We start from the raw sequence: 18,405 nt of genomic DNA, 5'->3' as shown, positions 1-18,405 counted from the left end.
TGGCAACAGCTGCTTTGATTTTTCAGAGCACACAGATGTGTCTGAGGTTTCACCGCTATTAGGGGAGACATCTATGAATTGATTGGTGGGTGGACTCGATGCTTTATTCATCAGCTCTCCAGCACTCTTCGTCCCAATGTTCTTGGGGTCCACAACTACCTGCAACAATTGTTGTTTTCGCTGTTTTCTCCTCTTTTTCTTGGTCAGTGCAGGTGCATCTAATGGCTCAGGACCCTGGGCTAGGTCGACCGCCCCCGCTGATGTGCTTGGTTGGGCCTTAGCATTTCCCTTCTCTAGCGTATCCTCATGGGACCTAGTTGTGTCCTGCGGAACAGCCTCGCTAGGTTGTGAGAACACAATTGCCTCCCTTTTCGGAGAGTCTAGCTCTTCAGTCAACTCCCTTGTGTATAACTTCTCCAGCCTAGGCTCTAGACATTGTTACGGCCAAGGGCTGTGACTGCTGTGATCCCCGATTGGAAGTAGGAGCGGCTAGTCCAGTGGGCTGGCTACTCTTGGTGGATTGCGGTGTCAAGTCCTTAGGTCGATTGGAAGTGGTCATGCCTTTTGTTGCCCTTAGAGCATTCACTTGAGTATCAGTTGAGCTAGCCACGGTGGATTGCACAGGCATATCCCTAGGTTGAGAGCTAAGGGTGGTGTCGTGTCCTGCCTCTTGGACATTTGGAAGCTTTGATGTAGGTAGAGATTGGAATCGAGTAGCCGCACTTGATGACTGTAGTGCTTCCTATGTCCATTTAGGGGAAGAGGGTGTAGGAGACTTGGGACTCCTAAGTGGTTTTGACTCTGGCTGGGAGATTTGCTCGTGGCTGTTCAATGATTTTGCTATTTGCTTTGTTGAGCATTTGACCTTGCCATGAGCAATGTTGTGCCTATGATGCTTGCTATCCTCTTGGGGAATCAAAGGCTCCTTGGGCACTAGCGGCTTTTGCATATCCTCAACGATTACATCTGATGTCTGCTTGTCAAACACACTAGGCTGAGGATCTACCCTCCAATTGGTCCCATTGGGTTTCTTGATTTTTACCATGAGGGGCTCGGTCTCTCCGTTGTTTTTGACTTGGGACTTGGTTTTTCGTTTAGATCTCCTCCTATGCTTCTTTTCTCTTGGTACGTCCTGGCCTTCAGTTGACAAAGGAGGTTTAACAAGGGGTTTTGGTACCCAAATCCATCGATTGCTGGACATGTCCATACACAATGGATGTTCTTCTTGGAGCGCTTCATGAAAACCCTGAAAGGCTTTATGCGACAATGAGCTCGGCTCTAGAAGGTAGCATGGCTGAAGGTTGGTTGGTGTCTGAGGCATTAGTGCATATTTCACAATGGCTGCCAATGGTGGATTCAGACAACAATATGCTATGGTCGCTAAAGGACGATGATAGACTGATCGGAGATATGGTGGTTGGAAATGGGGTAGAAAAAAGAATGGATGCTTCAATGGAGGAGAAATTGAATCGCTTTTGTATGTTGCACCACGCCTCCATGGAGATGTAGCTCGCTAGGTACCAGCAAGCTAGGAAAGATCGGGAGGAAGCACGATCTGAATTTCGACATAGTATGCGCCATCGACCGATTTGATATCCTGAGGGCATGGAGGATATGCCGTGGTTTATGTCAACATGATGGTTGCATGGATCTTTGATTGCAGCGTTTCGCGAAGGGGCGGAGGTCTCAACCTAGGAGTGGAAATTCTCAAGGAGATGTAGTCCAAAGGTGATGACGTGTTTAGGGGTTGTCGTATCTATATTTTATATGTGACAACTAATTAAGTATTTCAATGTACAGTACAAAATATATAGTGTGGCGTGGTCGTGCGGATGACATTTTCGCATGGATCGTATTGACAAAATGTGCTCCACAATAGATTATGGTATCATGGCAAAGTTCGAGCAAGAGAGCCGACGATGAACAACGGATCCAAACATGGTTATAGATAAGATGGAGTATTTTGAGAACTTGAAAAGTATTGTCACGGTGGATTACCGTAGCTTCTCCATGATCCTATTCGATGTGCAGTGGTTCAAAGTGGTACATGAAGGAGCTGGAGCAATAGTTCGACAAGGTCCATCTAGATTTCTCGAAATAGATTCCGAAAAAAAATGGACAGATTTGTGCGACACGTTTGTGTTGTCATCCCATTGTAAACAATTGCATGAACTCATGTTTTTTTTATTTGTATTACGACATGGTACATGTCACAATAGTTAAATCTCTCTTGTACGTGATTGTGAACAAGTAATTTTCTATCCAAACCCCCGACAACCTCAATGGTGGTACATTATACCTTCAGCTCCTTGAAGTATGAGAGTATATGATCAAAGCGATGTTCTGAGCATAGATGACGACAATATGCAAATAGAGGGGTCGATATTGCAAGGGATGGAGGCCACCGAAAGCTTGGAGCATGTAGAGAAGCCAACATCGGGTAACAATTATGGAAATACAGGAGTCCAAGAATTCTTTGAGAACGAGATGGACTCATCCTTTTGTGGTGACATGTCTATCGATCTTCCAGTGTATGCGAAGTTGTGTTAAGAAATTGACATGGGACCATAGGGTACTTCATCTTGGAGCATCCACCTACTCAATTCGTTGACGAATCACTTATAAGGGTACATAAGATATGCATTTTTTAAGTAATATCATTTTTTAAAGATTTATATTACCATGCTTTGTATGATTTATATTGATTATGCTAACATCAATTTTTGTCTATGCAAGTGACCTTCGTGGATATTTAGATCATCATGATGAGTCGAGGGATGAGCAACGAGGAGCTACAAGAGATCTTCACGCGTATGTCTCCAGATTAGATGGCTCGATTCAGAGATTTGGTGGACCAAGAGCTGTCTCGGACACCATCATGCCGTTCTATTAGATCTACCCCCATGTGCTTTGATGCTTCAGTTTCCAGCTGACAAGGTTGATGCTTCAAACTTGAGCTAAACAGAGGGAGTGATTCAGGGGGATGGTGCGGAGACCTGGACGCAGTGAGCCCGCAGTCGGCTCAGGACACAGGTGCTACTCCTCGCTCTCGTGGCGGTTCAAGAGAGTGTGGCTTAGCGGTTGTTGTGGAAGTACCGACGCAGTGTCTCCATCTCGTCGTTCTGCTAGAGTTGCATCACCCATAGGATTTGTCACACCTATGGAGACATCTACTCCAATCACTCCAGCTTTTGCTCAGTCGTCCACCGTAGGGGCACCCCTATGGGTGCTACTCCGAGAGATACTACCCCCGTAGGTACACCAGATGTACAAGGGTCTCCTAGATATGCCCAAGAGCGTAGTCGCAGGCAGGAGAGGACACATCTTAGGCATACCCCAAAGGGATATGGATACCTTGTAGATGATAGGACATTAGCCATCATCATGAATGATGAGGGGAGGAGGGTGATGGCTCGTATGAGAGAGTTGTGCCAACAAGTTTTTTGGCACAACATCTTGGATCATTGGAAGAACATACCGAAGGGGAGCAAGGACTACATAGTAGCATCCTTGCATGAGGAGTTTCCGATACGAGCCGCAGCAGATAGGTTTTCCACAGGCCGGATGATGGAGTACATGTGTGTGTACATATCGTCACACAGACGATCGGATGCACGCAAGGCACTTAAGAGTGGGGCTTCAAAGCCTGAGTGGCTAGACATGGATGACTGGCGCCAACTCACGGAGGAGGTTACAGATTCTCCAGGACGTTGGAGACAACAGCGCGAGGCGGTGAGGGCACGACTGTCGGAGTGGTCCATCATCTTGGGAGTGGCTGCCACATGATATATTTGGAGGACTTTGTAAGTTTTTATTTTGTTCTGCTTGCTTATTTTGTTCTGTTCGATGCTCCTTTGAGACGGGACGAGATTTCGAATAGCGAGGATCTATAGCTCGCCCTTGGATCCTTGGAGCTCAAATACTCTTCTTTTTTTATCATGTGATTTGTGTAGACATTTTCTATGTAGTAGTAGTATCTTGCCATAATTGTACCAGTCACTTTCATTATGCGATCATGTATTTATTTCATGTATCAGTGTTATGATTTAAGTACACTTTGCCTTTATTTACATGAGCATTGTACACATTACTAAAACTATTTTGTATGGCCCAAATAAAGCACATAGCTGCCCTGCCACAAAAAAAAAAATTCCCTATTACCGTCGTTATTAGCATCGCAAATTTACTGCACGTGTCACTATCAGCATCACAAAATGTGTTGCAAAGTGTCGTTATCAGCAATAACAACGCTGATAATGATGCTAATACCGACTTTTCTATGGCGTCGCCAATAAGGACGTTTTTTGCAATGATGGGGACAAATTTCTCTATGAACATTTTCGTCGCTTTAAACGTCGGTATAAGGCATGTATCTTGTAGTGAAGAAGAGAATGCATGATTAGCTAATAAAGAAAAATTGTTATGGAACTATATTTATTGATTTTTATTGTGGATTTTTATCTATTTGTTGTATAATCCGTGACTTATCATGAACGCATGCATACGGTACTAGTCCCATTATGCCTAGTAGATAGATGGAAGAATACTAATATACTTGGTGTTATGGTGAGCAGATAATTAGATGGAGTTAAGAGAAATTATTATTTTGGAGTGTGAATTTAATCCATGGAGTTTATGCGCTTTACAGAGTGGAAAAATATTACCAAAAGTATTATATTTTGTATGCGTAAGGACTTTGCATGCACACATGTGCAATAGATTTATTTTGATGTATTTATTAGAGAAGACAAAATATTATTTTTGTAAAGCTGTTAGAATATTGTATTTTGATTTACTTGCACAAAAGCAAGTCATGTAAGGTGAGGAAAATGAAGAATACAAAAAGGATGCTTTCAATGTACTTTGAGTACAAAAGCTTATTCTAGTATTATAAACACATGCATGGGGGAGGTGTTCACCCATGCATGGGAGAGATTCTACCTATTCTTATGTCATGCAAGTCCTAGAATTTTCTTGTCTTGTACTATTTGTTTACTTCTTATTTTTTGTTGCAATTATCGGCTACTATATAGTAAAGGCAATCAACATCGGTATCAGAGTGAGCTGATTGGTCTACACATCAACATCAAGAAGGTGGTCATCCATCCATCTTGAAGACCTCACTATCATCCACATCAAGCATCAACCAAATACCCAATGGACAAAAGCTTTATACATCGGTTTCTTATCTAAAGTTAGGAAGGGTATTCTCCAAGGCATAAAGGTTGAAAGACGTGTATTAAAGGTGTTTTTACTCTTATTTTCCACCAAGGAAGAAACCATGACATGCTTCCAAATCCACTTAAACTAGTGGTTTTTTCCACATAAGTGGTTTGCCAAAGAAAGAGAAAAGGATCGGTTGCCATCGATTTTTTGACACCGGCTAACTAAACCTAGAATTGCATGCCCACCACTATAACTTCACCATCTACGCCCTACCCTTCAACAGAAGATTTTTGACTCCCGTATCACTACCAAAATCCTGCCTCAACAAAGCTTAAATCTTTTTAAGCTTTAAAGCTTAAAAGATTTAAAGGTTTATTTTCAAGCAACCACATTTCATTTTAAAGGGGCAGAAGGGGGGACTTATTTCAAAAGGCCTTGCCTATTACAATTGGTCATTTTTATTCATAGGCCTTGTTCTTACACAATGGTTTCCCATACTTATTTCTAGCATTCACACAAATCATCTTAAATCCATGTTCCTGCATGAGAGAGTTTCTGATTATTTTCTGTCTGCACGCAGAAAAATACACCACACAGGAAATTTTATTCTGCAAGTTTTCTAAGGGATTATTCATGTGCAATGGGTTTTATTCAAGGTTACTTCTCGCACACCGAGTGACTTCTATTCTATTGGGTCCTTCCAACATTGACGAAGTTAGTATGGAGAATATGGAATCACCAACAACAAATTGATTTTCTTCAATATAATTTGAACATCGTAACACGAAAGCTTCATGAGTGTGAACGTGAACAAAATTCTATGACAAAGATTATCACATTGCTCGAATCGTAAAGTGTGTATTGGACACTCAACAAATCAAGAATGACTAGAAAATAAGGTGTAAGTCTTTCAAGTTTTCTAAATTTGATGAAAAAAATGATGGAAAAATCATTTTGTCTTGGTTGAGCTAGTTTGATGATTAGCTTGAAGAAGAAGCTTTTTTCGAGAAGAATAAAATCAAGTGCGCAATGAATTATTTATGGATAAAGCTTCGTTTTAATGGAACGTCTTATGCCATAGCATCGACCGCCAATTGAGGACATGGGCCCATCTTCAAAAAAAGTAAAAGAATATTTTCTTTCATCCTTGTTTCATCTTCAAGCAAGGTATAATTGGCCTAATTTATCTTGGCAAGAAGGTGATAAAAGTTCTATCTACACCGAAAGATTTTGACAAAGGCTTTTGCTGTTGTGCATGCTTGAGCAAGTTCCCGAGTCCCCATAACAATTGTGTTACCTCTGCCTAAACTTTCAACTGATCCTCTAGTATAATAGCTTTCTATCTTTGTAATATCTCTCCTCCCTTGCACTGATCACTCAACTAGTACTTGTTAATCTTTACACTTTTCAATACTAGATAATATGCACTTGGGGAGAAGTACTCTCTTTTACTCCATCAATGAAAGCTCAAATATTCTAAGCCATTAAGTTTTTTGATCAATCCCCCTAACGATATTGGATAATGAATATGTGTAGCATCTACATTTACTCATAAGGCATACTTAGGTGCCTAGTCAACTATATATTATTTTTCCACATTTTTACTTAAGATTGTTGTTATCAATTTTATCAAGATATTTTTGTTCTTTTCCCTTCTAATTATCACTCATAGAATATTCTTAATTATCCACTAGTATTTAAAATCCACTTTAAGCTTTGGATAATACAACATATTTCTATTAGAATATAACAGTAATTAGCTTGAACATGATGGTGATATCATTCACATGTTGCAACTACCCTTAAAGTCTTCAACATATTTCTATTAGAATATAACAGTAAATAGCTTGAACATGATGGTTATATCATTCACACGTTGCAACTACCCTTAAAGTTTTCAAAATAACTCTACCCTATTCTACCCATTACATGAAGTTTATTCTCTCCCCCCTCAACTTCTTACTACCGTCCCCCCTCTTTGTGACCTTTAAACTATCTAGCCCCTCCAAGAGAGCTAAACATCCTCACCATCATTCATAGCATCTCAAACCAAGAAATCCTTAGATCTTACCTCCTCCTCTACCAAAGCCTCTTGTACCTCTTGCACAAATTTCAAAACGCCATGCTAGGAACATGCACAACATTTCCCTCAAAACAAAGGTGGAACCTAGCCCTTTCAACCACCAACACCAATGGTAGGACCTTCACATGCAAGCTAATCCAATCCTAAAATGCTATCTACATGCATGTTACGTCCTTGTGACCTATGAAGTGCCAACTTAATACTAAAAAGTGAAGCCCTTGCCCCATTAAAAAAAGAATCCTTGTAATGCAAGCTAGCTCTAAGGAGGTAAACTCAAAACCTTGGATGTATGAAATGATTCTTTGAGTTAGTGCAAGTCTCATCTAAGTGTCTCTAGTATATGTATCGAGTGAGATTAGCAATCCCTCTTGACTTAGACGCTAGCTTCATAGCTCCATAGGTTGAAATTATTTATAGGACTTTACTCGCTCTAAGTGCATGTTTGTTATACATAGCTACTATGAATAGGATATTCAAATTTGATCTTTCTTTTGGTTATCGAGTAATAATCATAGCTAGTTCCTAGCTTTCATATGGTTTGCATGACCATGCATAGAGTTTCTAATTAGAGAGCTTCAACAAGTTTGGTTTTCACTGGTTTTGCGCTGTTGACTGTTTTTGGGTTTTGTTTTTCCGATTGGTGAAATATTGTTTTTCCATGCTGTACATCTGATTATTCTTTAATTTCATCATCCTGTATGTGGAGAGAGAGAGAGAGAGATCAGGTTTGTATTGAATTATGGATGCATGGTCTTTTGATTTATAGTTGTTTTTACTAGCCATGTCAAACAACAGAGGAAAGCCATTGTGTAAAAAATTTACTGGTTTGAGGAGGGGCTTATTCTATTGGACGCCAAGGCGCCCTTCTTGCTACCTGTTGACCTCCGTTGTGCACTGATGCTCACATATGATACCAATTCCTGAGACCCACAGACCACTTCGCTCACATGTGATAATAATCCCTGATACCCAAAACCACTTTGCCATACCTAAGCTTTTTCCCGGTTGCTTTGGGGTTCTGCAAAACTTCCCATTCCCGAATCTTGAAAGAAACCTTTGTTTCTTTCAATCTGTGGTTGTTTATTCAAAACTTTCCTCCCCCAAAAATGGTCCAGTGCTAAGCTGTCAAAATTACTCATATGGATACTAATATACCCAAAAACACATGGCTTTGTTGGAGAGCCCTGTACAGCAGACAAAACCGCATGAACAGCAAGAATGCTATCCACATTGTGTACTCAACGAAGAACCTCATTTTGACATCACTCTAGCAATCATCGCCTGTCCAGCTTGTAGCCCTTCCCACCACCTCTGTCAACACTATCGCCTGTTAAGTGCAATCCTCTTTTAACAGCAACATTTACTCCCATCAGACTGATTAAGCAGAAGCCATATGCAGCTTTACCAGTGCGGCATAGGCTCCTTCCTTGATGCGCATCAATTCATCATGTCGCCCTAGTTCTACAATCACACCACTCTTCATGACAGCTATGAGATCAGCATTTTTAATTGTAGAAAGACGGTGTGCGATGACAATCACAGTCCTGTTTACCATGACCTTTTCCAAGGCTTCCTGCACTATATGTTCAGATTCAGAATCCAATGCGCTGGTAGCTTCATCTAGGAGTAAGATTTTCGGGTTCTTTATGATTGCTCTAGCAATTGCAACCCTTTGCTTTTGGCCTCCAGAAAGCTGTATCCCTCGTTCTCCAACACACGTCTCATATTTGTCTGGCAGCTCTGTAATAAACTTGTGGGCATTTGAAGCCTCCGCAGCCGCAATGATCTGATCATCAGAAATAACACCATCAACACCATAAATGATGTTCTCTTGGATGGTAGTGTTGAATAGCACTGGCTCTTGGCTGACCAGCCCCATCTGCTGTCTTAGCCATTTCAACTGTAGAGTCTTGATGTCAACTTTATCCAAATATATGTGTCCTGTATCTGGATCATAAAATCTTTCTACCAACGAAATGACAGTGGATTTCCCACAGCCACTCTCTCCTACAAGAGCTACAGTCTGCACAAGGAGCAAAAAGGAAGCAACTTCTTGTTATAATCGTGTTTGTTTATATAAGTCCTCTCGAGTACTAAAAGTTTGAGCAATGCTTTTAACAGCTCTCTCTTGATTTATTGGCAGACTCCAATCTAGCAAGACAAACCTTTCCTGCTTGTACAGACAGGCACAAGTTGTTGAGTATTTGTATGTTTGGTCTACTTGGATACCGGAAGCTCACATTCTGGAAGTCAATGTTACCAATCACTGTGTCAGGAATCAACCCACGTGTATCTGCGGAATTTATTTTGGATTTGCGGTCAATCAGCGAGAACACCGAGTTTACAGCAGTTTTGGCATTTGTTACATCAGGCAGAAGCCCTGTTGACTGTGAGACGCTAAGGGCACCCATGGTAATTGCAAAGAAAGCCTGCAGTTCATAATAAGTAACAAATCAATGCAGACAAATATAAGCTACAAGCAACTCCTAGCACCACCTAGCATCATAACATGACTTGATACAGAATAAGCCACAAGATTTACAATGACAAGTCACTGCCCACACAGGAAGGTCAGGCATGTGCAATAAAGGCATTGCTCATGACTTACGAGTCTCTGATGGAAATGCAGTATTAAAGTTTACTGGCTTGTATATACAATGGTACTTCGAGTATGTGTTGTCTGATGGCCAAATTTCACTGTCTAAAGCAAGGACAGGGTCCTGGGTCTTAATTTCAGCACCTTGTCTAGTTGCTCATTGTTTTCTTTAGAAAATGAGTGACAGCTAATATAGAACTTATTCCTAGATGTATTGGCACAAACATATGCATGACCTCCATATGTCTGTCAAAGATTAAAAAGCATGAGATAAAGAGCTCCCAACCACCAAAGACCTTTCAAACACTAAACATTTGGACCAATTTTCTTACAACATCACAAAATTTATTACACCAACTGCAACTTACCCTGAAGACTTCCTGAAAGTTTGTCTTGCCACTTTGGACCAATTTCGCTCCAAACCAAAAACAAAAAGCATAGGCTCCATACATAACAAAATTTGCGACTCCAAATGTAGATCCACTGAAGATCCCTTGACGGATGCCTTTTCTTAACGGGGATGTGCACTTCTCATGATAGAGTTGGAGAACTTTATCTTCTGCACAAAATGATGAGACTGTGCGGATGCTACCAACAGCATCAGTAGCCACCTGGCTTGCTTCCTCGTACATTTTCTGTAGAGCAACAATGCACAGGAGGCTGAATGAGACAAAGGTGAACCAAGATTTCTTCATAAGCATAGATTATACTATCCAGAACATTAGTAACAGGAGTAAAATGTTCAAAAGATCCATGTTTTTGCAACTAAGGCAAGGGAAGTTTGATATGTGTGATGCAAGCAAATCCATAAAGAACTCATGCTCTTTATGGTTCTTGTATTATGCCCATAAAGGTAGTACAATGCTCTTTAGGTCATCAAAATAAAGATGAGCTGTGCAGACCACCCAGTTCAACAACATGGTGCTTCCATTGGCAGTCTCCAATATAATCAGCATAGACAATCAAAGTTATTTTGACATATGCAAGAACACAAAGGTACTGCATGTGCATATATTAAAGATCAAGGGGGAAAATCATACTGCTGCATATATAAGATCACTACAGCATCAAAATATTAAGTGTAAACAAGAAAAAAGAAGTTGAATTCTTACCATTGCATCTGCACTAAAACCCTTCAGAAATCTCATGTGCATTATGCCTTGGAGACCTAGGAGAGGAACAATTGCGAGAATTGCAAGGGTCAGCTGCCAGCTTGCAGAGAACGCTATAGCAAGGGCAGCAATGATTGTGGCAACATTTTGTACAGCTAGAGACAAAGAATCTCCCACTAAAATCTTCACCTGTGCTGCATCAGCTGATAATCTGGCACTCACTGCACCACTGCAATTGCAAAAGTCATATATACAGCATTACATCCCACTTGTGTTTGTCAAAAACATTCTAGAATAACACCATGAAATGTGCAAGAAATTTAGGCCCTCACCTTGAATTTTCAGTTTCATCAAACCAAGAAATTTCTTGCTGCAGAACTTTTTCAAAAGTGAGCTGTCTCACACGTTGAACAAGCTTGCTTCCTCCAGTAGAAAAACAGAAAAACTGAATAGGGGCAACTGCAAAGGCAACACCTGCAAGCACTACAAACATGCCAGCCCAAAAATTGGCATCATGCCGTAACTGGGATGGTGTTGGCTGGAAAAAGATTTTGATGACCGTGGACATCAGGATTCCATAAACCGGGAATATCACCCCATTGGTAACAGCAGCACAAGAGCCTAGAAAGAAGATGGGAGCCTCAGCTTTATTCATAGATGCAATCCTTAGAAGGGAAACATCAGAAGCAGGTTTCTTTTCACCAGTTTCTGGGTCCTCTGTAACTTTGTGCCTGAACCAATCAAAGACACTGTGTCTTTGCTTAGAAGACTGTGTATCAAAATCCACTTCAGCAGGTCTTACGCTGCTTGATCTGTTGCTTCCAAATGAATCTGATGTCCTACTTAATGACCTCCTGAAAGACTTGTGGCTCCCAGTTCTCCTTCCAGACCTCCGAACATCTACTGCCAGATTCAAATCGTCCCCGTCATCATCATGTTGGTGCATCTCTTGCAGGTGTATGAGCTGTGCATAAGCCCCAACAGAACTTTCTAGCAATTCATTATGCTTCCCTGAATATCACAAGATTGGATTACAAATAGTTATTCATAATTGAAATTTGGAATACATACAATCAGAAAAGAATTTAAACTTTGATTGAGACATACCCATTTCTATAATTGAACCGCGCTGCACAACTGCAATTAGATCAGCATTCCTTATTGTTGTAAGGCGATGAGCTACTACAACAGTAGTGCGACCCATCATTACCCTGTCTATTGCCTCTTGCACCAAACGCTCAGACTCAGCATCCAAAGCACTGGTGGCCTCATCAAGGAGTAATATTGGAGGATTCTTCAATATTGCTCTTGCTATTGCAACCCTTTGCTTTTGACCTCCTGATAATTGGGTGCCATGCTCTCCCACTAGAGTGTCAAAACCCTGATATAAACACGTGGTTATGCCTCAAAGAATTGCTTCTTGATCATAAGGACTCATCTACATCATATGCATACCTGAGGCAGGCGTGAAATGAAAGTTGTTGCGTTTGCAAGTGTTGCTGCAGCCTCTATCTCTTCTAGTGTTGCATCTTCCTTTCCATAGCTTATGTTGTTTCTAATGGATGTAGCAAAAAGGACAGGCTCTTGGCTTACAAGTCCTATCTGTTGCCTAAGCCATTTCAGCTGTAACTGTTTGATGTCTACCCCATCCAACAAAATAACACCATCTTGAGGATCATAAAACCTCTCAATCAAACTGATCACTGTAGACTTGCCACTTCCACTTTCTCCCACTAGTGCAGCAGTTGTCCCTTGAGGGATGAAAAGTGAAAACTTGTTGAAAATTTGGACATCCGGTCGTGCTGGATAGGAGAAGCCAACATCTTTGAACTCAATGTCACCTCTTAGACTCTTCAACTTTTCACCGTTCATATTGGATGAATCTATAACTGGTACCCTGTTAATGACTTCAAACATCTTGTAGGCTGCAGCTTTTCCAGAGGCAATAGCATTTACTGATGGTGAAGCTTGGCCAAGGGACCTGCAAAATCCGATTCGCCCAAACATTATATGGCAGAGAGTTAAAAGTCACATAACCAGGATTAAAGTGATTAAAAATCATGTGTTCCAAGTCAGAAAGCACTTACATGCCTCCCATGAAGACTGCAAACATTACATTGATGACAACACCTCCTGTGTATCCTTCATTCACAATCAGCTTTGATCCAAACCAGATGGCCAATGAATACGAGCAAAATGCAATCAACATAAATGTGCCAAACCCAAGACCAGATGCCAAGCCCTGAAGAATGGATGCTTTATATGCATTCTTAAGTTCCTTCCTGTATGCTTCTATGGATTTCTTCTCTCCTGTAAATGCTGCAACCTGAATACACAAAGAGTCATAAGTGGCTGCACCTACACATGACACTGCAGTAAAGTAAGAAAGCATGGTTAACCATATAAGGTTAATTACAGTTCTGATTGCACCGATTGCTTGTTCCACTATGTTGCCTGCCTCAGCATATGCTGCTTGTCCTCTGCTGGTTGCTTTTGTTATCAACATTGCCATCACTCCCCCCGCAATGACCAGGGGTGGGATACACACAAGCATCAACAGGGTAAGTTTCCAGCCTTTCACAAAAGCCACCACAAAGCCACCCACAAATGTTGAGAACAGCTGTATGAATTTCCCAACCTGTAATCAAGGTACAGATGAAAGTGAGTTATTGGGTGCTCGAGTCTGATCATCAATGGCAACCACAGAAAAGGCAAACTTTGAACACAGTTTATCATTTCTAAAACCATTCGAGATGAAATGCCACGGTAACCTTTTCTCCCATAGCATCTTGAATAAGAATTGTATCTCCTGACATCCTTCCAATGACCTCCCCGGTAGAAGACTCCAGATCAAAAAAAGCCACATCCTGTCTCAGGATTGCTCGTAAATAAAGGCTCCGAATCCTTGCTGCTTGTCGCTCACCTGTGACCATCCAGCATGTAACCTCTGCATAGTAGATCGTACATTCAAGGTAAGCATCAGGGGACTGGTTTGCAAGATGTGTGCATCCTTAAATGTCAATAGGGAAGTAATGAAAGAGCTTACGCAAGAATGATGCTACAAGCGCTCCGATTCCGATATAAATGAACCGCAAGGAGACCTGCTCAAATAGAAGGGGTAGATTGTCAGCATTATCCAGCTTAACAGTCCAAAAGCAGATTTCTCAGGATTGATTACTCCTTGAATTTCCATGCCCTATCCCTTCAACACAGCATCATCCCTTCATCCCCTTAATCAAGGCATTGCATGGGGCTTTTAAGGCAAGCCAACAACACAAGAATTTCTCAAATTGCAGGTTGATCATCAAGATCTGCATATGAATCTTGAGCCCCAACAGAGAGGGGCAGTAAAAAAAAAAATTGTTAAAAGAAAGAACCCTGACCTGGGAGACTTCATGCAGGACGCTCTGGCGAGCGTTCTCGCCGAAGGCGTTGATGAGCTGACCGAAGACAAGGGTCATGAGGGGCATGCTAACGCCATGGGCGATGCCAGAGACGCTCCCAACGAGCATGAGGAGGGCATCGAGGGGGTCGGCGAAGGAGAATAGCTTGAAGAAGGGGACGGACTGGTCAGGGAGCTTGGGATTACTAGCCTCATTCTTCTTTTTCTGATTCCCACCATCAGGCTTCTTGCTGCTGTGACCCTCCATCAATCAGAACCTCTGGGTATGGTGCCCCACACTAAAGACAGACTGTCACAAGGCTCTGCTGGATATGGCAGAAATCAGGTGCAGTGCAAAAAATTAACAGTTACTTCTTTCTTTCTTCCTGCTTGTCTTCCAAGGAAGGTGGCAAGCAATGATCTCTCTCTCTCTCTCTCTCTCTCTCTCTCTCTCTCTCTCTCTCTCTCTCTCTGTGGATGGCTATGGTGCCCCACACAGGGTTTTCCAAGGTTGCTGACAATGGAGGAAATCAGATGCACTGCAATATTTTGTTTTCGACTCCATAATTCTTCGCTTTCTTGATTTTGTTGTCTTTTTGTCTTCCGAGGAAAGGTGGCAAGCTCTGACCTCTCTCTAGCCTGATGTCTCCCTATTTATATGCTTGTGTCAACAATTCAAAGAAACATAGTATATTTTATTGGTGCTGTGTATGTACTTTATTTTGAGATTTCTCTTAATTCCGCCATCTTGCAAAAAGTCCACCCTTGAGCCTTGCCCCCCAAGCATCCTTCTATGCTTGCTTGCCTTAATCAAGCGTTCCTATGCATTCACTCCTCCGTGGGTGATATCACGTGCGTTCCTATGCATTCACTCCTCCGTGGGGGATGTCACATGCGTTCCCACGCATTCACACCTCCATGATGTCACCACTTGAAGGCAAGCCGATAACTTTTCATATTCACCTACCTAATGTTATACACCTGGGATGGCACATCTTAAGAGAGTTTTAGGGCCTTATTTTGGCACTCTCTAATTTCTTTTGTTAGGCCCATAAAAAAAGTTGCCTTATCATGCACTTTAAAAATCAACATGATCTTTGTAGGCCTATCTTTTTGAAAGGTAGGGAAGCATTGAGAGCATCTAGTTCTAATGATGAGACTGCATTATCATGGCCATTCCTCAACTAGTGTCTAAAATACAAGCAATCTTCACCCCTAAACAAAAAACATCAACTAAACGTTTTGCTTTAAAGTATGCCATAAAAACTGACGGTCAACTTTCAAATTTCCAAGTAATGACTCTAGCCATTGGGCAAGAGGATCTCCATTTGTCCCCTAAGAGGAGGGGTATAACCAGAGAGGGGTAGAGAAGTCAGACCTCCTGTGACATTTGATCAGATGTACACCCGTAGGGCTCATTAGAGAATCAAGCATGTGTGGAAAGCTACTCCAGTCTACAGGCTAAACTTCTTTAGATGGAGGATTGTTACTAAAAAGCTCCCCTTAAGAGCTCGATTGGCCAAGAAGGTAGGTGGAAGAAGATGAAAAGCATGCATTCTGGGACTGTAGGTGCATTACCCCAATTTGGACCTCATTTGGACTAAGGTTCGGAAGTGGCTGCGGGAGGCGAACCTTAGAGTAGACTTTACCTTCACCACGGCTTTCTTTGCAGATCAAGGCCTCTTGGATGAAGCTTCTTGGAAACTCTTAAGCTTATTGACAGCGATCACCTTGAAGTTTATTTGGGATGGAAGAAACTTTGTTGCTTTCAGGAGCAAGCAGTCCTTTATGCCTATGGATGAAGTTCGAATGTTGAAGGAAGAAACTCTTAATGTTTTAAACCCTCTTGGGATGTCTCATTGGATATTCAAACTTTTTGCTAGGAAGCTAAGAAGCATGGCCTTGTAACTTCTGTAAACAGCTGCTCTTTTTGGTCACGAGACTTGCTACACTTTTCAATGTTGTATCTACTTTACATTAATATTAACTTCGCATTTTTTTTTTAAACTTCCAAATCTCCTATTTTGAGAAGTTATATTTCTAACTTTTCAACTCCTTTTAAAATAACTCATTCACATACTTGTGCTTTATATAGAACTCTATCAATCATAAATCTATAATCCAATATGGGCTAAATTTTTGCAAGGTAATATGTGCCATTTACACATATGCTTTTTCTGATGCTTGACATAGCACAAAAGTGAGGGGGTTTTTTATAGGGTGTAATTTATACAAGAATGTAGCTTATTTAAGAGATAATTAAGCATTGTGTGTTAAAGTAGGGATGTGTAAATCCTATCTATTAATAAAATTACATGAGTTATCATATGAGTATTCAAGAAAGCAATTATACTTGAGGAAGACTACCCTTAACTACTACTTATACAAAAATATGTGTGCAAATTGAAGGGTCCACTTAACATCAATCCCGCTATTTTCAACTTCCTTGCTTTGACACATGCTCTTTATTGATGGTAACCTCCCTAGAGCCTCCATATTGACTAGGCCAAATATTATTTCTATTTGTTATCTTTCCCTCCAAGCCTCAAAAACCCAATGCTTGCACATGTGACTTTCTTTTCTTCTCCCCCAAGGTTCTTTAACTACAATTCTCCATCCTTTAATGAGTCACTTTATTCAATCTCCACCTTCACATGACTATGAGACGAGCAATGCTCACGAAGGCAAATAACAATGAGGCCACAAACCCCAAAGTTACAAGATCTACACAACATCTATCACTACATGGTAGTTGTAGCATCTCCACTCTCTATGATAGTGGCCCCATTGCTATTAATAATCTATTTGTGTCCCAAAACATGAAAAAGTTGAGTGACGTATCTTAGTGTAGAATTTGTCTTTATTTATTCCAAAGTGATGCATTGACAAAACTTTTCTTTGGATTATTACTAGTTAAGTAGTAGATTTGGTGACTAAATGTTGTCTTTGACATTATATAACACAACATTTTCATGGTTCCAAACTAATGTGGGTTCAATTATGCATAACCTAAGATTTTGAAGCTAACATGTTGTTATCAAAAGGCAAGATTTAAGGATTCAATGCATGAAACGGTACTAAAATTCCAAGTAGCCTACCTTCTAGTTCTAGAGAGTGTGTTATTTCTCCTTATTGGCTTTCACCTACCGCTTTTCACTCCTCAAGTCCCCCATGCTTGTAATGCTAGCTCATTCACCATCACAACCCAAAAGCCAAGAGTCTCCTTTACCTTACCCCACCTTCTTTGCACCTTTGCTTGGACATCTTTCCATGTTCTTCTTTTAGCAGGGATAATAGTAAAAATTTTGATTGTTATACATTGAACTCTTTTCCACAGTGAAACACACTTTATTAGAATGCAAGTTGGATCTCAAGTACATCATTTTGCAAGGTCTCATGTCCTTTGGCCCACACATTTTTTATGCCTATCCCACATAATGTTTCTAGAACCTTGAGAAGATGCCAATGTGATGCTTATACATCCCATCATTATTCTTTAATATGCTTTTCATTATTATTGGCTACTTTGTTGTGCTTTCCATTATCCCTCAATATGAGTCTCATGTAATGTTTTTTTCCTTTGTTCTTGGCTACTTTATCATCAAAACTTAAAATTCATATTTGCACCTTACCTTTAGCAAAAAGTACAAGTATTTGCACAATTGAATATATGTTTTTCCAAACACTAGTGCTTATCCATGCTTTTCATTATTATTGGCTACTTTGTTGTGCTTTCCATTATCCCTCAATATGAGTCTCATGTAATGTTTTTTTCCTTTGTTCTTGGCTACTTTGTCACAAAACTTAAAATTCATATGTGCACCTTACCTTTAGCAAAAAGTACAAGTATTTGCACAATTGAATATATGTTTTTCCAAACATTAGTGTTTATCCAAAACAATTGTTTCCAATAACTAGTAGATATAGTAAAACTAGGTATTTACAATGCCATGAGAAAAACACCACCATATTTATGGCTCAATTTCTTCAAGAGAAGTGACCTTAGCTATATGGTCACCACAAACTTCCCTTCACACTTAGCAAGTTACAAGCTTTGCACAATTTA

At 40.7% G+C, this 18,405-nt stretch overlaps 1 protein-coding gene across 1 annotated transcript; it reads right to left on the bottom strand.

The window, feature by feature from the left end:
• Positions 1–7,975: 7,975 nt before the first annotated feature.
• Positions 7,976–14,978, bottom strand: LOC148040031 (ABC transporter B family member 11-like). The gene is made up of 12 exons (XM_087696110.1): positions 14,341–14,978; positions 14,004–14,058; positions 13,729–13,904; positions 13,374–13,595; positions 13,045–13,283; positions 12,413–12,938; positions 12,065–12,338; positions 11,290–11,968; positions 10,958–11,186; positions 10,214–10,480; positions 9,415–9,678; positions 7,976–9,272 (listed from the first exon to the last, which is right to left on the bottom strand). Exons 1-12 carry the CDS (start codon positions 14,605–14,607, stop codon positions 8,628–8,630), a joined length of 3,843 nt encoding a protein of 1,280 aa, XP_087552236.1. The 5' UTR covers positions 14,608–14,978; the 3' UTR covers positions 7,976–8,627.
• Between the last annotated feature and the right edge of the window lie 3,427 nt (positions 14,979–18,405).

This window comes from Lygodium microphyllum, chromosome 2 (genome assembly GCF_053477565.2).
Source record: "Lygodium microphyllum isolate KBCC chromosome 2, Lygodium_microphyllum_v1.1.10, whole genome shotgun sequence".
Taxonomy (NCBI): Eukaryota; Viridiplantae; Streptophyta; class Polypodiopsida; order Schizaeales; family Lygodiaceae; genus Lygodium; species Lygodium microphyllum.
The sequence above is the reverse complement of the archived record's forward strand: the minus strand, read 5'-3'. Positions and strand labels throughout refer to the sequence as shown.